Below are 25,928 nucleotides of genomic sequence, written 5' to 3' on the forward strand. Positions count from 1 at the left end.
GTGTGTGTGTGTGTGTGTACGTATGTGTGTGTGTTAGTACGTGTGCGTGTGTGTGTAGTCGTGTGTGTGTTTGTACGTGTGTGTGTTAGTACGTGTGTGTGTTAGTACGTATGTTGTGTGTGTACGTGTGTGTGTTAGTACTGTTGTGTGTGTGTTAGAACGTGTGTGTGTGTTAGTACGTGTGTGTGTTAGTACGTGTGTGTGTTTAGTACGTGTGTGTGTTAGAACGTGTGTGTGTGTTAGTGTGTGTGTGTGTTAGTACGTGTGTGTGTTAGTACGTGTGTGTGTTAGTACGTGTGTGTGTTAGAACGTGTGTGTGTGTTAGAACGTGTGTGTGTTAGTACGTGTGTGTGTGTTAGTACGTATGTGTGTGTTAGTACGTGTGTGTGTGTTAGTACGTGTGTGTGGGTGTGTGTGTTAGTACGTATGTGTGTGTGTTAGTACGTGTGTGTGTGTTAGAACGTATGTGTGTGTGTGTTAGAACGTATGTGTGTGTTAGTACGTGTGTGTGTGTTAGTACGTATGTGTGTGTTAGTACGTGTGTGTGTGTTAGTACGTTGTGCGTGTGTGTGTTAGTACGTGTGTGTGTTTACGTATGTGTGTTAGTACGTGCCTGTGTGTGTTAGTACGTGTGTGTGTGTTAGTACTGTGTGTGTTAGTACGTATGTGTGTGTTAGTACGTGTGTGTGTGTTAGTACGTGTGTGTGTATGTTAGTACGTGTGTGTGTGTTAGTACGTGTGTGTGTTAGTACGTATGTGTGTGTTAGTACGTGTGTGTGTGTGTTAGTACGTGTGTGTGTGTGTTAGTACGTATGTGTGTGTGTTAGTACGTGTGCGTGTGTGTGTTAGTACGTGTGTGTGTGTTAGTACGTGTGTGTGTTAGTACGTGTGTGTGTGTTAGTACGTATGTGTGTGTTAGTACGTGTGTGTGTTAGTACGTGTGTGTGTGTTAGTACGTATGTGTGTGTTAGTACTGTGTGTGTTGTTACGTGTGTGTGTGTGTTAGTACGTGTGTGTGTGTTAGTACGTATGTGTGTGTTAGTACTGTGTGTGTTAGTACGTGTGTGTGTGTGTGTTAGTACGCACCATGTGTGTTAGTACGTTGTGTGTGTGAGTACTGTGTGTGTGTTAGTACTGTGTGTGTGTGTTCGTAGTATGTGTGTGTGTTGTACGTGTGTGTGTGTTAGTACGTTGTGTGTGTTAGTACGTGTGTGTGTGTTAGTACGTGTGTGTGTTAGTACGTGTGTGTGTTAGTACGTATGTGTGTGTGTTATACGTGTGTGTGTGTGTTAGTACATGTGTGTGTGTTAGTACGTGTGTGTGTTGTACGTGTGTGTGTGTTAGTACTGTGTGTGTTAGTACGTGTGTGTGTGTGTTAGTACCGTATGTTGTGTGGTGTTCGTACGTGTGTGTGTGTTAGTACTGTGTGTGTGTTAGTACGTGTGTGTGTGTTAGTACGTGTGTGTGTGTTAGTACGTGTGTGTGTGTTAGTACGTATGTGTGTGTGTATGTATGTTAGTACGTATGTGTGTGTGTATGTATGTTCGTATGAATGTTTGTACGTATGTGTGTATGTATGTAAGTACGTATGTTGTACGTATGTGTATGTATGTTCGTAAGAATGTTTGTACGTATGTGTGTGTATGTATATATTGCTATAAAATAGATTTCTGTTTATGTGATTGTGGTTATGGTTGTACTTTATCCATCCCTAATCTCTGCCATTACATACAATGAAACAAGAAAATGGTTAAAAAAAAGTAAAAACAGATCAATGTAATGCAATATTCAAATCTGCTCAAAGTGTCCCACCCCCCCACCCCACCCAATATTTATTATAAAATAGATTTCTGTGAATGTGATCGTGGTTATGATGAACACTACGAAGACAAGTGTCAAAGTATTAACAGCTCTGGTAGAGCAGTGCTATCTGTGGTGGTGTTGTTACTGCCCTTATCACAAGAGGTAAATTCCTATGTTTGCGTAATTTTGATAGTGGCACAGTATGTACTGTGTGTTCAACTTTGGAACCTTAAGTAACCAACCACACTCATTGGAGTTGCTCGGGGAAGTACAACAAACTATGGGTCTCTGTGTGAGTCTATGGGTCTCTGTGTGAGTCTATGGGTCTCTGTGTGAGTCTATGGGTCTCTGTGTGAGGCTATGGGTCTCTGTGTGAGTCTATTGGTCTCTGTGTGAGTCTATGGGCCTCTGTGTGAGCCTATGGGTCTCTGTGTGAGTCTCTGGGTCTCTGTGTGAGTCTGTGGGCCTCTGTGTGAGCCTATGGGTCTCTGTGTGAGTCTCTGGGTCTCTGTGTGAGTCTGTGGGTCTCTGTGTGAGTCTATGGGTCTCTGTGTGAGTCTATGGGTCTCTGTGTGAGTCTATGGGTCTCTGTGTGAGTCTCTGGGTCTCTGTGTAAGGCTATGGGTCTGTGTGTGTGTCTATTGGTCTCTGTGTGAATCTATGAGTCTCTGTGTGAGGCTATGGGTCTCTGTGTGAGTCTATGGGTCTCTGTGTGAGTCTATGGGTCTCTGTGTTAGGCTCTGGGTCTCTGTGTGAGTCTCTGGGTCTCTGTGTAAGGCTATGGGTCTGTGTGTGTGTCTATTGGTCTCTGTGTGAATCTATGAGTCTCTGTGTGAGGCTATGGGTCTCTGTGTGAGTCTATGGGTCTCTGTGTGGTGAGTGTCTGTGTGAGTCTGTGTGTCTCTGTGTGAGTCTATGGGTCTCTGTGTGAGTCTATGGGTCTCTGTGTGAGTCTATGGGTCTCTGTGTTAGGCTCTGGGTCTCTGTGTGAGTCTCTGTGTCTCTGTGTAAGGCTATGGGTCTGTGTGTGTGTCTATTGGTCTCTGTGTGAATCTATGAGTCTCTGTGTGAGGCTATGGGTCTCTGTGTGAGTCTATGGGTCTCTGTGTGGTGAGTGTCTGTGTGAGTCTGTGTGTCTCTGTGTGAGTCTATGGGTCTCTGTGTGAGTCTATGGGTCTCTGTGTGAGTCTATGGGTCTCTGTGTGAGTCTATGGGTCTCTGTGTGAGTCTATGGGTCTCTGTGTGAGTCTCTGGGTCTCTGTGTAAGGCTATGGGTCTGTGTGTGTGTCTATTGGTCTCTGTGTGAATCTATGAGTCTCTGTGTGAGGCTATGGGTCTCTGTGTGAGTCTATGGGTCTCTGTGTGGTGAGTGTCTGTGTGAGTCTGTGTGTCTCTGTGTGAGTCTATGGGTCTCTGTGTGAGTCTATGGGTCTCTGTGTGAGTCTATGGGTCTCTGTGTGAGTCTATGGGTCTCTGTGTGAGTCTATGGGTCTCTGTGTGAGTCTCTGGGGTCTCTGTGTAAGGCTATGGGTCTGTGTGTGTGTCTATTGGTCTCTGTGTGAATCTATGAGTCTCTGTGTGAGGCTATGGGTCTCTGTGTGAGTCTATGGGTCTCTGTGTGGTGAGTGTCTGTGTGAGTCTGTGTGTCTCTGTGTGAGTCTATGGGTCTCTGTGTGAGTCTATGGGTCTCTGTGTGAGTCTATGGGTCTCTGTGTGAGTCTATGGGTCTCTGTGTGAGTCTATGGGTCTCTGTGTGAGTCTATGGGTCTCTGTGTGAGTCTATGGGCCTATATGTGAGTCTATGGGTCTCTGTGTGAGTCTATGGGTCTCTGTGTGAGTCTCTGGGTCTCTGTGTGAGTCTATGGGTCTCTGTGTGAGTTTATGGGTCTCTGTGTGAGTCTATGGGTCTCTGTGTGAGTCTATGGGTCTCTGAGTCTCTGGGTCTCTGTGTGAGCCTATGGGTCTCTGTGTGAGTCTATGGGTCTCTGGGTGAGGCTATGGGTCTCTGTGTGAGTCTATGGGTCTCTGTGTGAGTCTATGGGTCTCTGTAGAGTCTATGGGTCTCTGTGTGAGTCTATGGGTCTCTGTGTGAGTCTATGGGTCTCTGTGTGAATCTATGGGTCTCTGTGTGAGTATATGGGTCTCTATGTGCGTCTATGGGTCTCTGTAGAGTCTATGGGTCTCTGTGTGAGTCTATGGGTCTCTGTGTGAGTCTATGGGTCTCTGTGTGAGGCTATGGGTCCTCTGTAGAGTCTATGGGTCTCTATGTGCGTCTCTGGTCTCTGTGTGAGTCTCTGGGTCTCTGTGTGAGTCTATGGGTCTCTGTGTGCGTCTATAGGTCTCTGTAGAGTCTATGGGTCTCTGTGTGAGTCTATGGGTCTCTGTGTGCGTCTATGGATCTCTGTAGAGTCTATGGGTCTCTGTGTGAGTCTATGGGTATCTGGGTGAGGCTATGGGTCTCTATGTGCGTCTATGGGTCTCTGTGTGAGGCTATGGGTCTCTGTAGAGTCTATGAGTATCTGGGTGAGGCAATGGGTCTTTGTGTGAGTCTATGGGTCTTTGTGTGAGCCTGTGGGTCTCTGTGTGGTGAGTCTATGGGGCTCTGTGTGAGGCTATGGGTCTCTGTGTGAGTCTATGGGTCTCTGTGTGAGTCTATGGGTCTCTGTGTGAGTCTTTGGGTCTCTGTGTGAGTCTATGGGTCTCTGTGTGAGTCTATGGGCCTCTATGTGAGTCTATGGGTCTCTGTGTGAGTCTATGGGTCTCTGTGTGAGTCTCTGGGTCTCTGTGTGAGTCTATGGGTCTCTGTGTGAGTTTATGGGTCTCTGTGTGAGTCTATGGGTCTCTGTGTGAGTCTATGGGTCTCTGAGTCTCTGGGTCTCTGTGTGAGCCTATGGGTCTCTGTGTGAGTCTATGGGTCTCTGGGTGAGGCTATGGGTCTCTGTGTGAGTCTATGGGTCTCTGTGTGAGTCTATGGGTCTCTGTAGAGTCTATGGGTCTCTGTGTGAGTCTATGGGTCTCTGTGTGAGTCTATGGGTCTCTGTGTGAATCTATGGGTCTCTGTGTGAGTATATGGGTCTCTATGTGCGTCTATGGGTCTCTGTAGAGTCTATGGGTCTCTGTGTGAGTCTATGGGTCTCTGTGTGAGTCTATGGGTCTCTGTGTGAGGCTATGGGTCTCTGTAGAGTCTATGGGTCTCTATGTGCGTCTCTGGGTCTCTGTGTGAGTCTCTGGGTCTCTGTGTGAGTCTATGGGTCTCTGTGTGCGTCTATAGGTCTCTGTAGAGTCTATGGGTCTCTGTGTGAGTCTATGGGTCTCTGTGTGCGTCTATGGATCTCTGTAGGAGTCTATGGGTCTCTGTGTGAGTCTATGGGTATCTGGGTGAGGCTATGGGTCTCTATGTGCGTCTATGGGTCTCTGTGTGAGGCTATGGGTCTCTGTAGAGTCTATGAGTATCTGGGTGAGGCAATGGGTCTTTGTGTGAGTCTATGGGTCTTTGTGTGAGCCTGTGGGTCTCTGTGTGGTGAGTCTATGGGGCTCTGTGTGAGGCTATGGGTCTCTGTGTGAGTCTATGGGTCTCTGTGTGAGTCTATGGGTCTCTGTGTGAGTCTACGGGTCTCTGTGTGAGTCTATGGGTCTCTGTTTGAGTCTATGGGTCTCTGTGTGAGTCTATAGGTCTCTGTGTGAGGCTATGGGTATCTGTGTGAGTCTATGGGTCTCTGTAGGAGTCTATGGGTCTCTGTGTGAGTCTATGGGTATCTGTGTGAGTGTATGGGTCTCTGTGTGAGTCTCTGGGTCTCTGTGTGAGGCTATGGGTATCTGTGTGAGTCTATGGGTCTCTGTAGGAGTCTATGGGTCTCTGTGTGAGTCTATGGGTCTCTGTGTGAGTCTATGGGTCTCTGTGTGAGTCTATAGGTCTCTGTGTGAGGCTATGGGTATCTGTGTGAGTCTATGGGTCTCTGTAGGAGTCTATGGGTATCTGTGTGAGTCTATGGGTCTCTGTGTGAGTGTATGGGTCTCTGTGTGAGTCTCTGGGTCTCTGTGTGAGGCTATGGGTATCTGTGTGAGTCTATGGGTCTCTGTAGGAGTCTATGGGTCTCTGTGTGAGTCTCTGGGTCTCTGTGTTAGGCTCTGGGTCTCTGTGTGAGCCTATGGGTCTCTGTGTGAGTCTATGGGTCTCTGTGTGAGTCTATGGGGCTCTGTGTGAGTCTATGGGTCTCTGTGTGAATCTGTGGGTCTCTGTGTGAGTTTATGGGTCTCTGTGTGAGTCTATGGGTCTCTGTGTGAGTCTATGGGTCTCTGTGTGAGTCTATGGGTCTCTGTGTGAGTATATGGGTCTCTGTGTGAGTCTATGGGTCTCTGTGTGAGTCTCTGGGTCTCTGTGTGACAATGCCCATAGACTCAACAATGCCCATATACTCAACTCTGCCCATAGACTCAACACTGCCCATAGACTCAACACTGACCCCATAGACTCAACACTGCCCATAGACTCAACACTGTCCATAGACTCAACACTGCCCATAGACTCAACACTGCCCATAGACTCAACACTACCCATGCGTCTCGGTGTATCCGTGTCTGTGCCACAGTCGCCCCCTACCTCTGGTGAAGGTCGCCTCGCACTGCGGGGAATCTCGGTGAGCTAGGAGATGTTGACTACCTCGCCTGGTACGCAGGAGGTCGTGTGTTCGTTAACATCTTCTAGCCACCGTGATGATGATAAGAGAGACGCAGACTCCAAATAGACAGCGGTAGTCAACATCTCCTAGCCACCGTGATGATGGTGGTGGTGGTGGAACCCACGACATCCTGTACACCAGGCGAGGTAGTCAACATCTCCTAGCCACCGTGATGATGATGGTGGTGGTGGTGGAACCCACGACCTCCTGCGCACCAGGCGAGGTAGTTAACATCTCCTAGCCACCGTGATAATGGTGGTGGTGGAACCCACGATCTCCTGTACCCCTGGCGAGGTAGTTAACATCTCCTAGCCACCGTGACGATGATGATGGTGGTGGTGGTGGAACCCACGACCTCCTGTATTCCAGGCGAGGTAGTCAACATCTCCTAGCCACCGTGATGATGATGGTGGTGGTGGTGGAACCCACGACCTCCTGTACACCAGGTTAGGTAGTCAACATCTCCTAGCCACCGTGGTGGTGGTGGAACCCACGACCTCCTGTAGACCAGGCGAGGTAGTCAACATCTCCTAGCCACCGTGATGATGATGGTGGTGGTGGTGGAACCCACGACCTCCTGTACACCAGGCGAGGTAGTCAACATCTCCTAGCCACCGTGATGATGATGATATGTTGTTTTGATAATATGAAGTACCTATTAATTATTTGGTTAGTCACAGTTAATGAACTATATATAATGTAAGTACATTATGTTGATCTGATAATATGAAGTACCTACTAACGCTTGGGTTAGTCACAGCTAATGAACGATATAAAGTACTATTTCGATTTAAAGCTTTCGTGACTGCAGGGATCCATCTTCTTGGTTCTTTCGGTAAAGTCACGTAGAAGGGAAATAATAAAATAATAAAAATAAAACTTAATAAAATACAATTCTCACGACGTTTCGGCCACAACGCAAGCAGCCGTCCTCAGGTGTCTCCCCGACAGACCTGTTCTTCACCTGAGGACGGCTGCTTGCGTTATGGCCGAAACGTCGTGAGAATTATTTTATTATGTTTTATTGTTATTATTTGATTACCTCCCTTCTATTCATATTCTTAGGTTTTTTTGGTAAAGTCACGTAGGTAAAACATTAAAATTAATAAAAGTAAAATAAAAATCACGACGTTTCGGAGGCAACACAAGCCTCCGTCTTCAGGTGGAACCGCCACAGCCACGACAGCTGTATCAACGTGACTTCATCGAAAGAACCAAGAAGATATATAAAATACATTATGTTGATCTGATAACATGCAGTGCCTACTAACGCTTGGGCTAGTCACAGCTAATCAAGATGCAGTGAAATGCCTCAATGTTTAGTTTATTTTCTTGGTTCTTTCGGTAAAGTCACGTAAGAACCAAGAAGATGAATCCCTGCGGTCACGAAAGCTTTAAATCAAAGTTTAGCTTATTATCCACCCCCCCCCCCCAGTTCACGCGACTCCTAGCAAACAAATAAGTATAACCCATAAAAACAAAGTTTTTCACTATAAATCCTTTATATGCGTGGCATCGGGGCAGCTAGAGTCCTCTCGTCCTCTGGCTTGAGATGGCTGCCACCTATGGGTCAGATGATTGTCTGCCAGTATTAAGCAATTGGTAATTAAATATTTAATTTGCTTTCCCTAAACAGTGTAAAATTTTGGAAACATTTTTCACGAACATTAATTGTCTCGCACAACGAGTCTGTGTGCTAAACGTCAGCTCGATTGGATCGCGGGAAGTGGGTTAAAAACGACCGAAAGATTTGCACGGTCCTAAGCAAGCAAGCAAGCAAGCGAACTTAATATAAAGGATTTAAAAATTAACCCGTAAAAACAAAGTTTTTCACTATAAATCCTTTATATGCGTGGCATCGGGGCAGCTAGAGTCCTCTCGTCCTCTGGCTTGAGATGGCTGCCACCTATGGGTCAGATGATTGTCTGCCAGTATTAAGCAATTGGTAATTAAATATTTAATTTGCTTTCCCTAAACAGTGTAAAATTTTGGAAACATTTTTCACGAACATTAATTGTCTCGCACAACGAGTCTGTGTGCTAAACGTCAGCTCGATTGGATCGCGGGAAGTGGGTTAAAAACGACCGAAAGATTTGCACGGTCCTAAGCAAGCAAGCAAGCAAGCGAACTTAATATAAAGGATTTAAAAATTAACCCGTAAAAACAAAGTTTTTCACTATAAATCCTTTATATGCGTGGCGGCTAAAGTCCTCTCGTCCTCTGGCTTGAGATGGCTGCCACCTATGGGTCAGATGATTGCCTGCCACCATTAAGCAATTGGTCATTAAATATAATTAATTTTTTTCCCTAAAAAGTGTAAAATTTTGGGAAAATTTTTTTACGAAAATCAATTGTCACGCACAACGAGTCTGTGTGCAAAACGTCAGCTCGATTGGATCACGGGAAGTGGGTTAAAAAACGACCGAAAGATTTGCACGGTCCTAAGCAAGCAAGCAAGCGAGCGAACTTAATATAAAGGATTTAAAAAAACACTCACCCCGCTCCAAAACGCACTCGACCCCACCAGGCGTAGAGCGAGCGACCGTCCAAACGATGCTGGAATCCGGCAACATGGAGGAGCGCGACTTCACATGCCCCGTGTGCCTGGAGCTTTTCGTCGACCCCGTGACCCTCAACTGCGGCCACACCTTCTGCTCGGCCTGCATCGAGCGCCACTGGGGCACGGAATCGGCGGCACGTGGCGGCTTCACGTGCCCCGAGTGTCGTCAAACCTACCCCGCCAAACCCGAGTTGCGCAAGAGCATCCTCGTGGCAAACCTCGTGGCTCAGATGCGCAGGCCGCGTGATCACACCCACAACCCCCGCTGTGACGCGGAGGCGTGGCTCTATGACGGAGGCGTCGCCGTGGCGACGGGGTCGGTGGGCGTGGTCCCGTGCGGCTGTTGCCCGGGTGGGGCTCGCCCGGCCGTCAAGAGTTGCGCTCACTGCGAGATGTCCTTCTGCGAGATGCACCTGGCGCCTCACCGGCAGGTGATGTTTGTGGGGGGGGTGGTTGTGATGTTGGTGGTGATGCTCAGTCGCTCGCGCGTCGCACTCACCTGCTCGCTCGGCCACTCGCTCACCTGCTCATTCACCCACTAACCTGCTCACCCACTCACCTGCTCGGCCACTCGCTCACCCGCTCACTCACCTGCTCGCCCAGTCGCTCACCCGCTCACTCACCTGCTCGCCCAGTCGCTCACCTGCTCACTCACCTGCTCACCCAGCCACTCACTCACCCGCTCGCTCATTCACCCACTCACCTGCTCGCCCATCCACTCACCCGCTCGCTCGCTCATTCACCCACTCATCTGCTCACCCACTCACTTACTCACCCACTCACCTGGTTGCCCAGTCGCTCACCTGCTCACCCAGCTACTCACCCGCTCGCTCGCTCGCTCATTCACCCACTCACCTGCTCGCCCAGTCGCTCACCCGCTCACTCACCTGCTCGCCTGGTAAGTCGCTCACCTGCTCATTCACCCACTCACCTGCTCGCCCAGTCGCTCACCCGCTCACTCACCTGCTCGCCCAGTCGCTCACCCGCTCACTCACCTGCTCGCCCAGTCGCTCACCGGCTCACTCACCTGCTCACCCAGTCGCTCACCCGCTCACTCACGTGCTCGCCTGGTCAGTCGCTCACCTGCTCATTCACCCACTCACCTGCTCGCCCAGTCGCTCACCCGCTCACTCACCTACTCGCCCAGCCATTACCACTCACTCAAGTGCCCGCTCAGCCACTCTCCCACTCGCTCATTCACCCACTCACCTGCTCGCTCGCTCATTCACCCACTCACCTACTCGTCCAGTGGCTCACCCGCTCACTCACCTGCTCGCCCAGTTGATCACTGGCTCATTCACCTGCTCGCCCGGCCAGTCGCTCACCCGCTCGCCCAGTCGCTCACCCGCTCGCTCACCTGCATCGCCCAGTAATTTACCCACTCACTCACGTGCCCACCCAGCCACTCCTATACTCACTCATTCAGCCACTCACATGCCCACTCAGCCACTCAATCTACTCACTCATTCACCCCACTCACCTGCTCATCCACCACTCACCCGCTCGCTCGCTCATTCACCCACTCACCTACTCGCCCAGTCGCTCACCCGCTCACTCACCTACTCGCCCAGTCGCTCACCCGCTCACTCACCTACTCGCCCAGTCGCTCACCCACTCACTAACCTGCTCGCCCAGTCGCTCACCCGCTCACTCACCTATTCGCCCAGCCATTACCACTCACTCAAGTGCCCGCTCAGCCACTCTCCCACTCGCTCATTCACCCACTCACCTGCTCACCCAGCCACTCACCCGCTCACTCATTCACCCGCTCACCCAATCACCCACCCATCCATTAACCCATCCATCCACCAACTCGCCCGTTCATTTTTTCAGAATCAGAATCAGAAAGGGTTTTATTCGCCATGAAAGTTCGCACAGACAAGGAATTTACTTTGGCCGGAAGGTGCATACATTCAACCATTTAGGAATCTTAAATCTTAAATAAGTGTCGATTTAAAGCTTTCGTGACTGCAGGGATTCATCTTCTTGGTTCTTTCGGTAAAGTCACGTAGAAGGGAAGTAAAAAAATAATAAAAATAAAACATTAAATAATTCTCACTAAAATAAAACATAATAAAATAATTATTTCATTATGTTTTATTTTTATTATTTTATTACTTCCCTTCTACGTGACTTTACCGAAAGAACCAAGAAGACTTAAATAAGTGGTTTACAAGTCGAACTATACTATTGAGCGCCCCCGCTCACTCCGCGTTGTTCGGTTTGTTCGTTTTATTTTATTTTTTAAACGAACCACCCTGGAACCACCCGCGCCCCCCCCCCCGCAGGTGCCCCACCTGAAGGCGCACGAGCTGGTGCCCCCCATTGGGGGGCTGGGCATGCGCGAGTGCAGGGAGCACGGGCGCCGCGTGGAGCTCTTCTGCCGCAGCGACTCACAGCTGCTGTGCGGCGCCGCCTGCGCCACCCTGCACAGCCAGCACGAGCTGGTGCCCGTCCACCAGGAGCACGCCCACAGACTGGTGGGTGGGCGGGCGGAAGGGTGGGTGGGTGGGTTGGTGGGCGGGTGGGTGGATGGGTTGGTGGATGGGTGGGTGGGTGAATGGGTGGGTGGGTGGATGGGTGGGTGGGCGGGCGGAAGGGTGGGTGAATGGGTGGGTGGATGGGTGGGTGGATGGGTGGGTGGGCGGGCGGAAGGGTGGGTGGGTGGATGAATGGGTGGGTGGATGGGTGGGTGGGCGGGCGGGCGGAAGGGTGGGTGGGTGGGTTGGTGGATGAGTGAGTGAGTGGGTGGGTGGGTGGGTGGGTGAGTGAGTGGGTGGGTGGGTGGGTGGATGGGTGGGTGGGTGAGTGGGTTGGTGGGTGGGTTGGTGGGTGGGTGAGTGAGTGAGTGGGTGGGTGAGTGAGTGGGTGAGTGGGTGGGTGGGTTGGTGGGTGGGTGAGTGAGTGAGTGAGTGGGTGGGTGAGTGAGTGGGTGAGTGGGTGGGTGGGTTGGTGGGTGGGCGGGTGGACTGCTGTGTGGCGCCGCCTGCGCCACGCTGCACGGGCAGCACGAGCTGGTGCCCGTCCACCAGGAGCACGCCCACAGACTGGTGGGTGGGCGGGTGGGTGGGTGGAAGAGTGGGTGGGTGGGTGGGTGGGTGGTTGGGTGGGTGGGTGGGTTGGTGGATGGGTGGAAGGGTGGGTGGGTTGGTGGGCAGGTGGGTGAGTGGGTGGGTGGAAGGGTGGGTGGGTCGGTGGAAGAGTGAGTGGGTGGGTGAGTGTGTGGGTGGAAGGGTGGTTGGATGAGTGGGTGGATGGGTGGGTGGGTGAGTGGGTGGATGGGTGGGTGGGTGGATGGGTGAGTGGGTTGGCGGATGGGTGGGTGAGTGGGTGGAAGGGTGGATGGGTGAGTGGGTGGGTGGTTGGATGAGTGGGTGGGTGGGTGGGTTGGTGGAAGGGTGGGTGGGTGAGTGAGTGGGTGGGTGGGTGGGTGGGTGGACTGCTGTGCGGCGCCGCCTGCGCCACATTGCACGGGCAGCACGAGCTGGTGCCCGTCCACCAGGAGCACGCCCACAGACTGGTGGGTGGGCGGGTGGGTGAGTGGGTGGGTGGGTGAGTGGGTGGGTGGGTTGGTGGGTGGGCGGGTGGGTGGGTGGGTGGGTTGGTGGATGGGTGGGTTGGTGGGTGGGTGGGTGGGTTGGTGGATGGGTGGGTGGGTGGGTGGGTGGGTGAGTGAGTGAGTGGGTGGGTGAGTGAGTGGGTGGGCGGGTGGGTGGGTGGGTTGGCGGGTGAGTTGGTGGGTGGGTGGGTGGGAGGGTGGGTTCGTGGGCGGATGGGTTGGTGGCTGGGTTGACGGATTGGTGGCCGGGTTAGCAGATTTGCCGATGGGTGGGTGGTAGACCAAGGCAGGCGTGCGTGATGCTGGCAACCCACCACCTCGCGTGCCACAGTCCCTGCCTCCATAGGCGCTGCTGCTGCTGCTCACTTGCGAGCAGCACTTGCCCCTACAGTCTGCTAGAGGCCACACGGGGGACCTTTGTCTTTGGTGCAGGATCAGCTGGGCTCGTTCAAGGAGACGCTGCTGACACGCGAGACGTGGATGGCTTCGTACGTGGATGGTGCGGGGCGCTCATCAGACGCACTGAAGGTGAGACGCGGGGTCGTTGTTGTTGTCGTTGTTGTTGGTGGTGGTGGTGGTAATTTCATGGGGAGCGGTGGCGCAGAGGTTAGCGAACCCCGTTACAAAAGGCGAACATTGAGAAAGCAAGGGAAGTATGAAAGTTCTCCTTTCCTTCCTCTTCCATCTCTACCCATGCTCTCTCTCCCTGACACGTTTTTTTTACGAGGAGTCATGTTTGCATAGACCACAATACCTGCAGTCATAATGCAAACAAACAAAAAAACACAACTCTGATAATGTATGTGCACTGTCCTTGAAGTTGATTGGTCCACACCCGAGACAGCTTTCCTTAGAGCCTAGTCTCATATGGGTTGGACCAGATGACGCCAAAAGGCGCATAACTCAAAGACAATGCACCATCACAGTACGAGAGCTCGGGGTTATAATTTACACCATTGGAACCTCATTTGCCAGTAGCAAAATATGATAATTGTTTTTTACCCTTTCATCTGGCAACAAAACTGAGACCTTTTTTACAAGGAGTCATGTTTGCATAGACCACAATACCTGCAGTCATAATGCAAACAAAAAACATAACTCTGATAATGTACACACTGTCCTTGAAGTTGATTGGTCCACACCCGAGACAGATTTCCTTAGATACTCTTAGTTTTTTCGGTAAAGTCACGTAGGTAAAAAATTAAATAAAAATTAAGAAAAAGTTATTATTATTTTATTATTTTATTTTATTTTTTAGTTTTTATTTCATTTTTTTCCCACGTGACTTTACCGAAAAAACTAAGAACATGAATCCTTGCAGTCACGAAAGCTTCAAATCTACAGCTTTCCTTAGAGCCGAGTCTCACCCTGCTGTTAGACCAGATGACTCCAATATAACAGCCACTTCCTGTACTTTTGAGGACATCTAATGGCACAGATGACTCCAATTTAATAGCCACTTTCTGTACTTTTGAGGACATCTAATGGCACAGATGACTCCAATTTAATAGCCACTTTCTGTACTTTTGAGGACATCTAATGGCACAGATGACTCCAATTTAATAGCCACTTTCTGTACTTTTGAGGACATCTAATGGCACAGATGACTCCAATATAACAGCCACTTCCTGTACTTTTGAGTACATGTAATGGCACAGATGACTCCAATGTAACAGCCACTTCCTGTACTTTTGAGTACAAGTGTTGTGTAGTTCCGACGGACGTACTCGTAGACGGAGGTAAGTTAAGGGCTTCCGCCAGGGTTTATTAAAGCTTATCAATAACACACACCAGGGTACACAACTCCCAGGGTCTAGGGATCCTACTCTGAGTCCGGGTCCCTGCCGGCTAGCTCCGGTCTCTCTCTCTCGTGTCGGATCGTGGACTCTGCCGACTCCACCGAGCGGAGAGAGAAGCACCTCTACGGCTACCACCGGCTTCTCCCCAGACTCCCTATGGCACCGGACGGTCTCGGAATCGCTCTCTTCTCCGGCAGCTGTGTGCGGAGGAGACCCGCTCGCGCCTGCTCAGCAAGTACGACGAGTTCATGCGGGCCTTGTCGGAGGAGCGCGACGAGGCCTTGAAGTTGATTGGTCCACACCCGAGACAGCTTTCCTTAGATACTCTTAGTTTTTTCGGGTAAAGTCACGTAGGTGAAAAAATGAAATAAAAATTAATAAGTAAAATTTTTTTTTTCTTAATTTTAATTTCATTTTTTTCCTACGTGACTGTACCGAAAATAATCTAAGAGTATGAATCCTTGCAGTCACGAAAGCTTCCTTAGAGCCTAGTCTCACCCTGCTGTTGGACCAGTTGACTTCAACGTAATAGCCACTTCCTGTACTTTTGAGTACATCTAACATCACCGGACCGTCTTGGCATCGCTCTCTTCTCCGGCAGCTGTGTGCGGAGGAGACCCGCTCGCGCCTGCTCAGCAAGTACGACGAGCTGATGCGGGCCTTGTCGGAGGAGCGCGACGAGGCCTTGCGGTCCGCGGGCCGCGAGCGGGACGACGGCCTGGCCCAGGTGGCCGGTGGCCTCGCGCGGTGCGAGGTGGCGCTGGGAGGGGTGCGCGCGGCGCTGGCGGCCGTCGCTCGACTCGAGGGCACGCAGGGACACGCCGCTTTCCTGGCGGTACGTGGTCACTGGTGGTCACTGGTGGTCACTGGTGGTCACTGGTGGTCACTCGCAGTCACTCACAGTCACTCACAGTCACTAGTGGTCACTGGTGGTCACTCGTGGTCACTGGCGGTCACTGGTGGTCACTGGTGGTCACTGGTGGTCACTCGTGGTCACTGGTGGTCACTGGTGGTCACTGGTGGTCACTGGGGGTCACTCGTGGTCACTGGTGGTCACTGGTGGTCACTGGGGGTCACTCGTGGTCACTGGTGGTCACTGGTGGTCACTTGCGGTCACTCGCAGTCACTCACAGTCACTAGCGGACACTAGCGGTCACTGGCGGTCACTGGTGGTCACTGGTGGTCACTGGTGGTCGCTGGTGGTCACTGGCGGTCACTGGCGGTCACTGGTGGTCACTGGTGGTCACTGGTGGTCGCTGGTGGTCACTGGTGGTCACTGGTGGTCACTGGTGGTCACTGGTGGTCATTCGTGGTCACTGGTGGTCACTGGTGGTCACTGGCGGTCACTGGTGGTCACTCGCCGGTCACTGGTGGTCGCTGGTGGTCACTGGTGGTCACTGGTGGTCACTGGTGGTCACTGGTGGTCATTCGTGGTCACTGGTGGTCACTGGTGGTCACTGGCGGTCACTGGTGGTCACTCGCCGGTCACTGGTGGTCGCTGGTGGTCACTGGTGGTCACTGGTGGTCACTGGTGGTCACTGGTGGTCACTGGTGGTCACTGGTGGTCACTGGTGGTCACTGGCGGTCACTGGTGGTCACTCGTGGTCACTGGTGGTCACTCGTGGTCACTGGTGGTCACTGGTGGTCACTGGCGGTCACTGGTGGTCACTGGTGGTCACTCGTGGTCACTGGTGGTCACTGGTGGTCACTCGTGGTCACTGGTGGTCACTCGTGGTCACTCGTGGTCACTGGTGGTCACTGGTGGTCACTGGCAGTCACTGGCGGTCACTCGTGGTCACTGGTGGTCACTCGTGGTCACTGGCGGTCACTGGTGGTCACTGGTGGTCACTGGTGGTCACTGGTGGTCACTGGTGGTCACTGGTGGTCACTCGTGGTCACTCGTGGTCACTGGTGGTCACTCGTGGTCACTCGTGGTCACTCGTGGTCACTGGCGGTCACTGGTGGTCACTCGTGGTCACTGGTGGTCACTCGCGGTCACTGGTGGTCACTGGTGGTCTCTGGTGGTCACTGGTGGTCTCTGGTGGTCACTCGTGGTCACTGGCGGTCACTGGTGGTCACTCGTGGTCACTGGTGGTCACTCGTGGTCACTCGTGGTCACTGGTGGTCACTCGTGGTCACTGGTGGTCACTGGTGGTCACTCGCGGTCACTGGTGGTCACTGGTGGTCACTGGTGGTCACTCGCGGTCACTCGTGGTCACTGGTGGTCACTGGTGGTCACTCGTGGTCACTGGTGGTCACTGGTGGTCACTGGTGGTCACTCGCGGTCACTCGTGGTCACTGGTGGTCACTGGTGGTCACTGGTGGTCACTCGCGGTCACTCGTGGTCACTGGTGGTCACTGGTGGTCACTCGCGGTCACTCGTGGTCACTGGTGGTCACTGGTGGTCACTGGTGGTCACTCGCGGTCACTGGCGGTCACTGGTGGTCACTGGTGGTCACTCGCGGTCACTGGTGGTCACTGGTGGTCACTGGTGGTCACTGGTGGTCACTCGTGGTCACTCGTGGTCACTGGTGGTCACTGGTGGTCACTGGCGGTCACTGGTGGTCACTCGTGGTCACTGGTGGTCACTCGTGGTCACTCGTGGTCACTGGTGGTCACTGGCGGTCACTGGTGGTCACTCGTGGTCACTGGCGGTCACTGGTGGTCACTGGTGGTCACTGGTGGTCACTCGTGGTCACTGGTGGTCACTCGTGGTCACTGGTGGTCACTCGTGGTCACTGGTGGTCACTGGTGGTCACTCGTGGTCACTGGTGGTCACTGGTGGTCACTGGTGGTCACTCGTGGTCACTCGTGGTCACTGGTGGTCACTGGCGGTCACTGGTGGTCACTCGTGGTCACTGGTGGTCACTCGTGGTCACTCGTGGTCACTGGTGGTCACTGGTGGTCACTGGCGGTCACTGGCGGTCACTGGTGGTCACTGGTGGTCACTCGTGGTCACTCGTGGTCACTGGTGGTCACTGGCGGTCACTGGTGGTCACTGGTGGTCACTGGGTCCTGGGTCACTCGTGGTCACTGGTGGTCACTGGTGGTCACTGGTGGTCACTCGTGGTCACTGGTGGTCACTGGTGGTCACTCGTGGTCACTGGTGGTCACTGGTGGTCACTCGTGGTCACTCGTGGTCACTGGTGGTCCCTCGTGGTCACTGGTGGTCACTGGTGGTCACTCGTGGTCACTCGTGGTCACTGGCGGTCACTGGTGGTCACTCGTGGTCACTGGTGGTCACTGGTGGTCACTGGCGGTCACTCACCGTCACTCGCCATCACTCACCATCAATCGCCATCACTCCACTCATCGTTACTCCTGGTACAAGGCCATCCCCCCCCCCCATCACCACAACTCAGCAACCCTCAACCATCACCCTCCATTGCCACACCCGTCTCTCTGGCCATCGCCCCCCACCCACCCACCCATCACCCCCACCCACCCATCACTCCCACCCACCCATTGCCCCCACCCACCCACGCATCGCCCCCACCCACCCACCCATCGCCCCCACCCACCCATCGCACCCACCCACCCATCGCACCCACCCACCCATTCATCGCCCCCACCCACCCACCCGTCACCCCCACCCCCACTTCTATTATGATGATTGCTTGATGATGGGGTGGTAGTAATTGGTGGTGGTGGTGGTGATGTTGGTGGTGGTGATGCTGGTGGTGGTGATGTTGGTGGTTGATGTTGGTGGTGGTGATGTTGGTGGTGGTGATGCTGGTGGTGGTGCTGGTGGTGGTCATGCTGGTGGTGGTGGTGGTGGATGTTGGTGGTGGTGCTGGTGGTGGTGGTGCATGCTGGTGGTGGTCATGTTGGTGATGGTGGTGCTGGTGGTGGTGGTGATGGTCATGCTGATGGTGGTGGTGATCCTGGTGGTGGTGGTGGTGATCCTGATGGTGGTGTTGATTAATTGGTCAAGATGACATCTGTATAAAATGACGCTGTACCATCACCATTGTTGTTGTCATCTTCATCGCAATTATCATCATCAAAAGTATTCCCGATATGAATCTTACGCGTGCGTCTGTGCGTCTGTGCGTCTCTGTGTGTGTCTGTGTGTGTGTTTGTGTGTCTGTGTGTGTGTCTGTGCGTGTGTCTGTGTGTGTGTCTGTGTGTGTGTCTGTGTGTGTGTCTGTGTGTGTGTGTGTCTGTGTGTGTGTGTCTGTGTGTGTGTGTGTCTGTGTGTCTGTGTGTGCGTCTGTGTGTGTGTGCGAATTCTGCAGAAGTGCACTCAAGAATGGCAGAGGTAAGCCGAGATACGTTTTCAAAGCTGTTGCTCAGATCACCGGTCAAGTGATCATACGTCACAGGGCACGTGTTGTCACATGTGGCACGTGTTGTCACATTTATATGGCACGTGTTGTTACATATGACACGTGTTATTACACGTGGCACGTGCGACCTCTGGGCTAGACTGACCATCACCAGTCCGCTACAAGCCGGCTCTGACCAGAGCCTCGGTTGACGCTCCCAGGGTGCTGGGTCCAGTCTTCAGGTCTTCGAACGCCTTCAGGGCTTGAGTTGGCGAACACTGCCAGACCCATCTTCTTGGTTCTTTCGGTAAAGTCATCACGTAGAAGGGAGATGATGAAATAATAAAAATAAACATAATTAAATAATTCTCACGACGTTTCGGCCACAACGCAAGCAGCCGTCCTCAGGTGAAGAACAGGTCTGTCAGAAAGACAGCGTCTGAAACAGACGTCCGAAACAGACGCTGCCTTTCCGACAGACCTGTTCTTCACCCGAGGACGCGGCTGCTTGCGTTGTGGCCGAAACGTCGTGAGAATTATTTTATAATGTTTTATTTTTATTATTTCATCATCTCCCTTCTACGTGACTTTACCCAAAGAACCAAGATGACCACGCCATCCATTCGCAGCACCCCCCCCCCAGGACCCCCCCCCACCCCCCCACTCCTCCACCAACCCCCCCACCTCCTCCGCCCCCCCACCGACGCAAGATCCGCGTGTTTCCCTGCAGCATAGCGGCGCTTGTGGCCACGCCGGTGGAGCCCGCCCCTGTCCCGAGCCTCTCGCTGGTGACGGTGGCGCCGCTGGAACGACGTCTGGACGAGATGCTCGCCACCTGCAAAGCCTCCCGCGTGACTGCTGCTGCTTCCGCTCCTCCGGCTGCTTCCGCTGCTGCTGCTACTGCTGCTGCTACTGCTGCTTCCGCTCCTCCGGCTGCTACTGCTACTGCTGCTGCTACTGCTGCTGCTACTGCTGCTACTTCGTTGCGGCCTTGCGTGGCGGCTCGGCCATCGACGGCCTCAGGAGCGGCCGTGCAGCAGCCGCATCATCATCCCCACTCCTCCTCCTCTTCCTCCACCTCTTCGACGATCACAGAAGAACTCAATCGGCTGATGATGGGCCGTGTCACTCCGCCACTGCGTCCGGCTCCGACTGCACCGTCGTCGTCGTCCGGTCCCCGACAACCGAGGAGCTTCCCGGTCGCGCCTTCGACGCCGGGCAAGGCCCCGCCACCACCGTCGAAAGGGAGGCGGCTGCCTTCTCCGCAGCTCGCGACGGCGCCCGACGAAGACTACGTGATTCCGCTGGAGTTCCCCGATCGGTCTCTACCGCCGCCGCCGCCGCTGCTGCCCAGAGTCGCGGTCGGGCAGATCCAGCGCCCGCGACTCCCAGTTCCGGCGAAGCCGCAGCAGCCGCAGCAGCAGCAGCAGGCGCAAGATCTGCAGCTGCGGCTGCTGCAACAGCTGCAGCGGGAGGGGGTCGCGCCCGCCTTCGATGTCGCCAAACCCCCCAGCAGGGACGACCTCATTAACAACTGTGAGTTGGTGACGATGACCTCGGCGCTGCCGACGACGACGACGACGTCATCGGCGACGTTAATCGTGATGACGGTGACGATGCGAACGAAGACGACGACGATGATGATGATGATGATGATGTTCACGACGATAATTGTGTTGATTATGACGCCATCGCCACCGTAGAACGCATCCGCTGCCTGCTGATTACCACGTGCCATCGTCCTAAACACCGTCACCGTCACCATCGTCACCACCATCATCATCCCCACCGTCACCACCAGCGTCATCACCAGCGTCACCACCATCATCATCACCATCTTCACCACCACCGCTGTCACCACCATCGTCACCACCATCACAACCATCGTCACCATCGTCACAGCCATTGTCACGACGACGATCATCACCACCATCATCACCACGATCATCATCACCATCGTCACCACCATCGTCACCACCACCATCATTGCCACTGTCTCCCCCACCACCCCCCAGACGGCTTCTCGCCCACGCTGAACCCCAACTCGGCGTCCCCATCGTCACCACCATCATCACCACCACCATCGTCACCACCATCGTCACCACCATCGTCACCACCGTCACCACCAACGTCACCATCGTCACCACCATCGTCACCACCATCGTCACCACCACCATCATCACCACCATCGTCACCACCATCGTCACCACCACCATCGTCACCACCACCATCGTCACCACCACCATCATCACCACCATCATCACCACCACCATCGTCACCACCATCGTCACCACCATCGTCACCACCATCATCACCATCACCATCGTCACCACCATCGTCACCACCATCGTCACCACCATCATCACCACCACCATCGTCACCACCATCGTCACCACCATCGTCACCACCATCGTCACCACCATCATCACCACCATCATTGCCACTGTCACCTTCTGCCCCCCCCCCCAGACGGCTTCTCGCCCACGCTGAACCCCAACTCGGCGTCTCCACGCCTCCAGCTGTCGCGCGACCTCCGCTCGGCCAAGCGCGTCGCCTACCCACAGCAGCTGGCACCGCACGCAGAACGCTTCGACGGCTGCCCGCAGGTGAAGAATGAAACAGCGCCAAGCTTGGCAGCGTATATTGAAGCTGGGTTGGAGGGGGGAAGAAGAGCGCCTTGACAAATATCAAGAGGAATTTAGCATATTTATGGGAAATGCGTAGGAGGTGGGCGGGGGGGTTTCAAAGTCATATTATGCCCGTGCATTATGCAGGATTAGCAGCATCAGGGGATGGGGGTAGCATTAACAAAGGGAAGGAATCTTCTTGGTTCTTTCGGTAAAGTCGCCATGTAGAAGGGAAGTAATAAAATCATAAAAATGAAACATAATGAAATAATTCTCACGACGTTTCGGCCACAACGCAAGCAGCCGTCCTCAGGTGAAGAATGAAACAGCGCCAAGCTTGGAGCGTATATTGAAGCTGGGTTGGAGGGGGGAAGAAGAGCGCCTTGATGAAAGAATTTGCATATCAAGAGGAATTTTACGTATTATTTACTGTTTTACTTACTGTCAGTAGCTCAGCTTATTGGAGAGTATATTTAGTATACTGATGATGCTATTTATGGGAAATGCGTAGGAGGTGGGCGGGGGGGTTTCAAAGTCATATTATGCCCATGCATTATGCAGGATTAGCAGCATCAAAGGGAGGGGATGGGGATAGTATTAATAAAGGGAAGGAATCTTCTTCTTGGTTCTTTCGGTAAAGTCACGTAGAAGGGAAGTAATAAAATAATAAAAATAAAACATAATAAAATAATTCTCACGACGTTTCGGCCACAACGCAAGCAGCCGTCCTCAGGTGAAGAACAGGTCTGTCGGAAAGACAGCGTCTACGTGACTTTACCGAAAGAACCAAGAAGATGAATACCCTGCAGTCACGAAAGCTTTAAATCGAAATTTTATTATGTTTTATTTTTATTATTTTATTACTTCCCTTCTACGTGACTTTACCGAAAGAACCAAGAAGATGAATCCCTGCAGTCACGAAAGCTTTAAATCGAAATTTTATTATGTTTTATTTTTATTATTTTATTACTTCCCTTCTACGTGACTTTACCGAAAGAACCAAGAAGATGAATCCCTGCAGTCACGAAAGCTTTAAATCGAAATGTATTAATATTATATAATTATATTATTTTATTATATTATTATGAAACTTTATTTTATTATTTTATTATTTTGTTGTGTTTTATTTTTATTATTTTATTACTTCCCTTCTACGTGACTTTACCGAAAGAACCAAGAAGATGAATCCCTGCGGTCACGAAAGCTTTTAATCGACATTTGCCCGCAGGTCCTCGCCGCCGAGAGCCAATTCTCGGGCCAACGCTACTGGGAGGTCAAGGTGGAGTGGGCACGCTGGTGCACAGTCGGTGTCGCGTACGGCAGCGCTCCGAGGAAGGGCCCGAGCGATGCCTGCGGCCTCGGAGTGTCCCCCGACGTCTCGTGGTGCCTGGAGAAAGACCGGGGTGCCTGTTTCTCGCGTCACAATGGAGCCAAGGTGCCCGGCGGGGCGAGGGCCAATCGCAATCTCAGGACAGTGGGCGTGTTCCTGGACTGGGCCGTGGGTATTCTGGCGTTCTACGACGCGGATTGCATGGAGCTGCTGCACGCGTTCAACACAGGTTCACGGAGCCTCTCTACCCGGCGTTGGGCATCAACCGTGACGACGATTCTGTGACGGTGCTCAACTTGGGGTCTTGATGGGGGAGGTTTGGTGGCTGGGGGGAGGGTGGTGGTGGTGGTGAGCGTGGTAGGGATTTTGGTTTGGATACGGTGCGGAGTGGAGTTGTGTGGTGGTCGGGGTGGAGTGGAGGTGGAGTAGGGGGGGTGGAGTGGGGGTGGAGTAGGAGTGGAGTGGGGTGGAGTAGGAGGGGGGTAGAGTGGGGGTGGAGTGAGGGTGGAGTGGGGGTGGAGTAGGGGGAGGTAGAGTGGGGGTGGAGTGGAGTAAGGGTGGAGTGGAGTGGGGGTGGAGTGGGGGTGGAGTAGGAGTGGAGTGGGGGTGGAGTGCTGCGGTGGGGTGAGTGTGCAGGGTGGAGGAGGAGTGAGGGTGGAGTAGAGTAGGGGGTGGAGTGAGGGTGGAGTGGGGGTGGAGTGGAGTGAGGGTGGAGTGGAGTGGGGGTGGAGTGAGGGTGGAGTGGAGGTGGAGTGGGAGGTGGAGTGGGATGGAGTCGGGGTGAAGTGGAGTGGGGGTGGAGTGGGGGTGGAGTGGAGTAGGGGTGGAGTAGGAGTGGAGTAGGGGTGGAGTTGGAGTGAGGGTGGAGTTGGGGTGGAGTAAAGTTTTGGTGGACTGAGGTGGGGTGGAGTCGAGTGGTGGAGTGGGGCGACGGTGGGGGGCGGTTGATTGAGGTGGAGCATCGGCCAGTCACCTCACTCAGTCAACCCATACCACCTGGGTCTGTTCCGTGACCTCCTGCCAGCAGCGAGCCTTCGACACTTCGCGTGACCTCGGAGTGCACCTAGCCTGGCACAAGCGCCGTGGTGTTGTCACCGCTACTTAGTGGTGGACAACAATTGTTGTGGTTGGGGGTGGTGGAGGTGGTTAGCGCTGCGAACCCGGCAGACGCCCGAGTTCGATTCCAGCCATGGCCACCACCGGTAGAGACGGTGATTATCTGGACCGGTGTCTGGGCCTCCCCTAGGTCAATTCAGCCTCAAGTGAGTGCCCGGTTCACTGGGGAAACAGAGGTGGTCGTGCGTGGTGGGGCTGGTTACCCCCTTCCCCCTCGTGTGCTGTGCCGGCCTTCATAGGTGCTCGCTAACAGCACTTGCCCCAACAGCCTGTTAAGGCTATACGGGGGACCTTTGTCTTTTGGGTGGGTGTGTGGATTGGAAGGGGAGGGAGTGAGTGGGTGGGTGAGTGTATTGGTGAGGGAGTGGATGTGTGAGTGTGTGGGTTGGGTGTGGGAGTGAGTGAGTGAGTGGGTTAGTCAGTGGGTGAGCGTGTGGTTGGGTTGGTGAGTGGGTGAGTGGGTAGGTTTGTGAGTGGGTGAGTGAGTGGGTTTGTGAGTGGGTGAGTCGGTGGGTTGGTGAGTGAGTGGATTGGTGAGTTAGTGGGTTGGTGAGTGGGTTGGTATGTGGGTGAGTGAGTGCGTTGGTGTGTGAGTGGGTTGGTGAGTTCGTGGGCTGGTGAGTGGGTGAGTGGATGGGTTGGTGAATGGGTGAGTTAGGGGGTTGGTGAGTGAGTGGATTGGTGAGCAAATTAGTGAGTTGTTGAGTGGGTTGGTAAGTTGGTGATTGAGTCGGTCGGTGAGTGGGTGAGTAGGTTTATTAGTGGGTGAGTGACTGGGTTGGTGAGTGGGTGAGTGGGTGAGTTGGCGAATGGGTGAGTGGCAGGGTTGGTGAGTGGGTGAGTGAGTGCGTTGGCGAGTGGGTGAGTGGTTGGGTTGGTGAGTGGGTTGGTAAGTGGGTGAGTGGGTTGGAGAGTGGGTGAGTCAGTGGGTGGGTGGGTTGGTGAGTGAGTGAGTGAGTGGGTGGGTGGGTGGGTGGGTTGGTGAGTGGGTGAGTGAGTGCGTTGGCGAGTGGGTGAGTGGTTGGGTTGGTGAGTGGGTGAGTGAGTGGCTTGGTGAGTGGGTGAGTGAGTGGGTGAGTGGATTGGCAAATTAGTGGGTGGGTTGGAGAGTGGGTGAGTGAGTGGTTTGGCGAGTGAGTGGCTGGGTGAGTGAGTGGGTTGGTGAGTGGGTGAGTGGCTGGGTTGGTGAGTGAGTGGGTTGGTGAGTGAGTGGGTTGGTGATTGGGTTGGTGAGTGGGTGAGTTGGTGAGTGGGTGAGTTGGTGAGTGAGTGAGTAGGTGAGTGAGTGGGTTGGTGAGTGGGTGAGTGGCTGGGTCAGTGAGTGGGTGAGTGGGTGAGTGAGTTGGTGAGTGGGTGAGTGAGTGGGTGAGTGAGTGGGTTGGTGAGTGGGTGAGTGTGTTGGTGAGTGAGTGAGTGAGTGAATGAGTGAGCCAAGTGAGACTGGTATCGTCTCGTGGCTATATGCAATAAAAAAAGTTACGTTTCAAAAAACAACTACAGGAAATGTAGCAAATGCAAATCTAGGCATTGGAGGATAAATCGAAAACCCTTGCACAATCTTAAATCTATAATAACGTGAAATAAATATCCTATAACAACACTGTTGGGTTTGGCCTACTTATTTTTTGTTATCATCATCATCAGTTGTCTCATTCTTCACCTGAGGACGGCTGCTTGCGTTGTAGCCGAAACGTCGTGAGAATTATTTTATGTTTTATTTTTATTATTTTATTATTTCCCTTCTACGTGACTTTACCGAAAAAACCAAGAAGATCATCATCATCACCATCAAATCATCATCATCAGCAAAACTCGGGGGCACAATTTGCAATTCGTAAAAGAAAGCGAATTCTATTGCATCATGACGTCATCATGACGTCATCCCCCTCCCCCACCGCTATCCCCTCCCACCCCCCACCGCGATGAACGCACAGGAGAAGTGACGTCATGAGCCACCTGCCTCTGGCGTGACGTCATCGCGAGGGGTGGGGGGAGATTTGGGGGGAATCCCCCTCGTGACGTCACTCGCATGACGGGGGGGGGGGTGAATTGCCGAGGCTTCGATTCCTTCCACACGTAATCGATTCTCTCACCCCGCCACCCCGCCCGTTATTTACGAATCGATTCCAGCAAAACGTTACCGCCGTTGGTGTTAGATTCCACACGCGGCGATGCCGATTTAACGCA

General features: G+C 53.1%; 1 protein-coding gene across 1 annotated transcript; it reads left to right on the top strand.

Annotated features, from left to right (window-relative positions):
* The first annotated feature begins 8,623 nt into the window (after positions 1–8,623).
* LOC133360640 (E3 ubiquitin/ISG15 ligase TRIM25-like) lies at positions 8,624–25,692 on the top strand. The gene is made up of 9 exons (XM_061579437.1): positions 8,624–9,473; positions 11,331–11,522; positions 13,034–13,129; positions 15,002–15,235; positions 18,639–18,661; positions 19,399–20,204; positions 21,138–21,274; positions 22,524–22,854; positions 25,676–25,692. Exons 1-9 carry the CDS (start codon positions 9,036–9,038, stop codon positions 25,690–25,692), a joined length of 2,274 nt encoding a protein of 757 aa, XP_061435421.1. The 5' UTR covers positions 8,624–9,035.
* Positions 25,693–25,928: the final 236 nt, after the last annotated feature.

This window comes from Lethenteron reissneri, chromosome 69 (assembly GCF_015708825.2).
Source record: "Lethenteron reissneri isolate LAM-NWPU_2019-01 chromosome 69, ASM1570882v1, whole genome shotgun sequence".
Lineage (NCBI taxonomy): Eukaryota > Metazoa > Chordata > Hyperoartia > Petromyzontiformes > Petromyzontidae > Lethenteron > Lethenteron reissneri.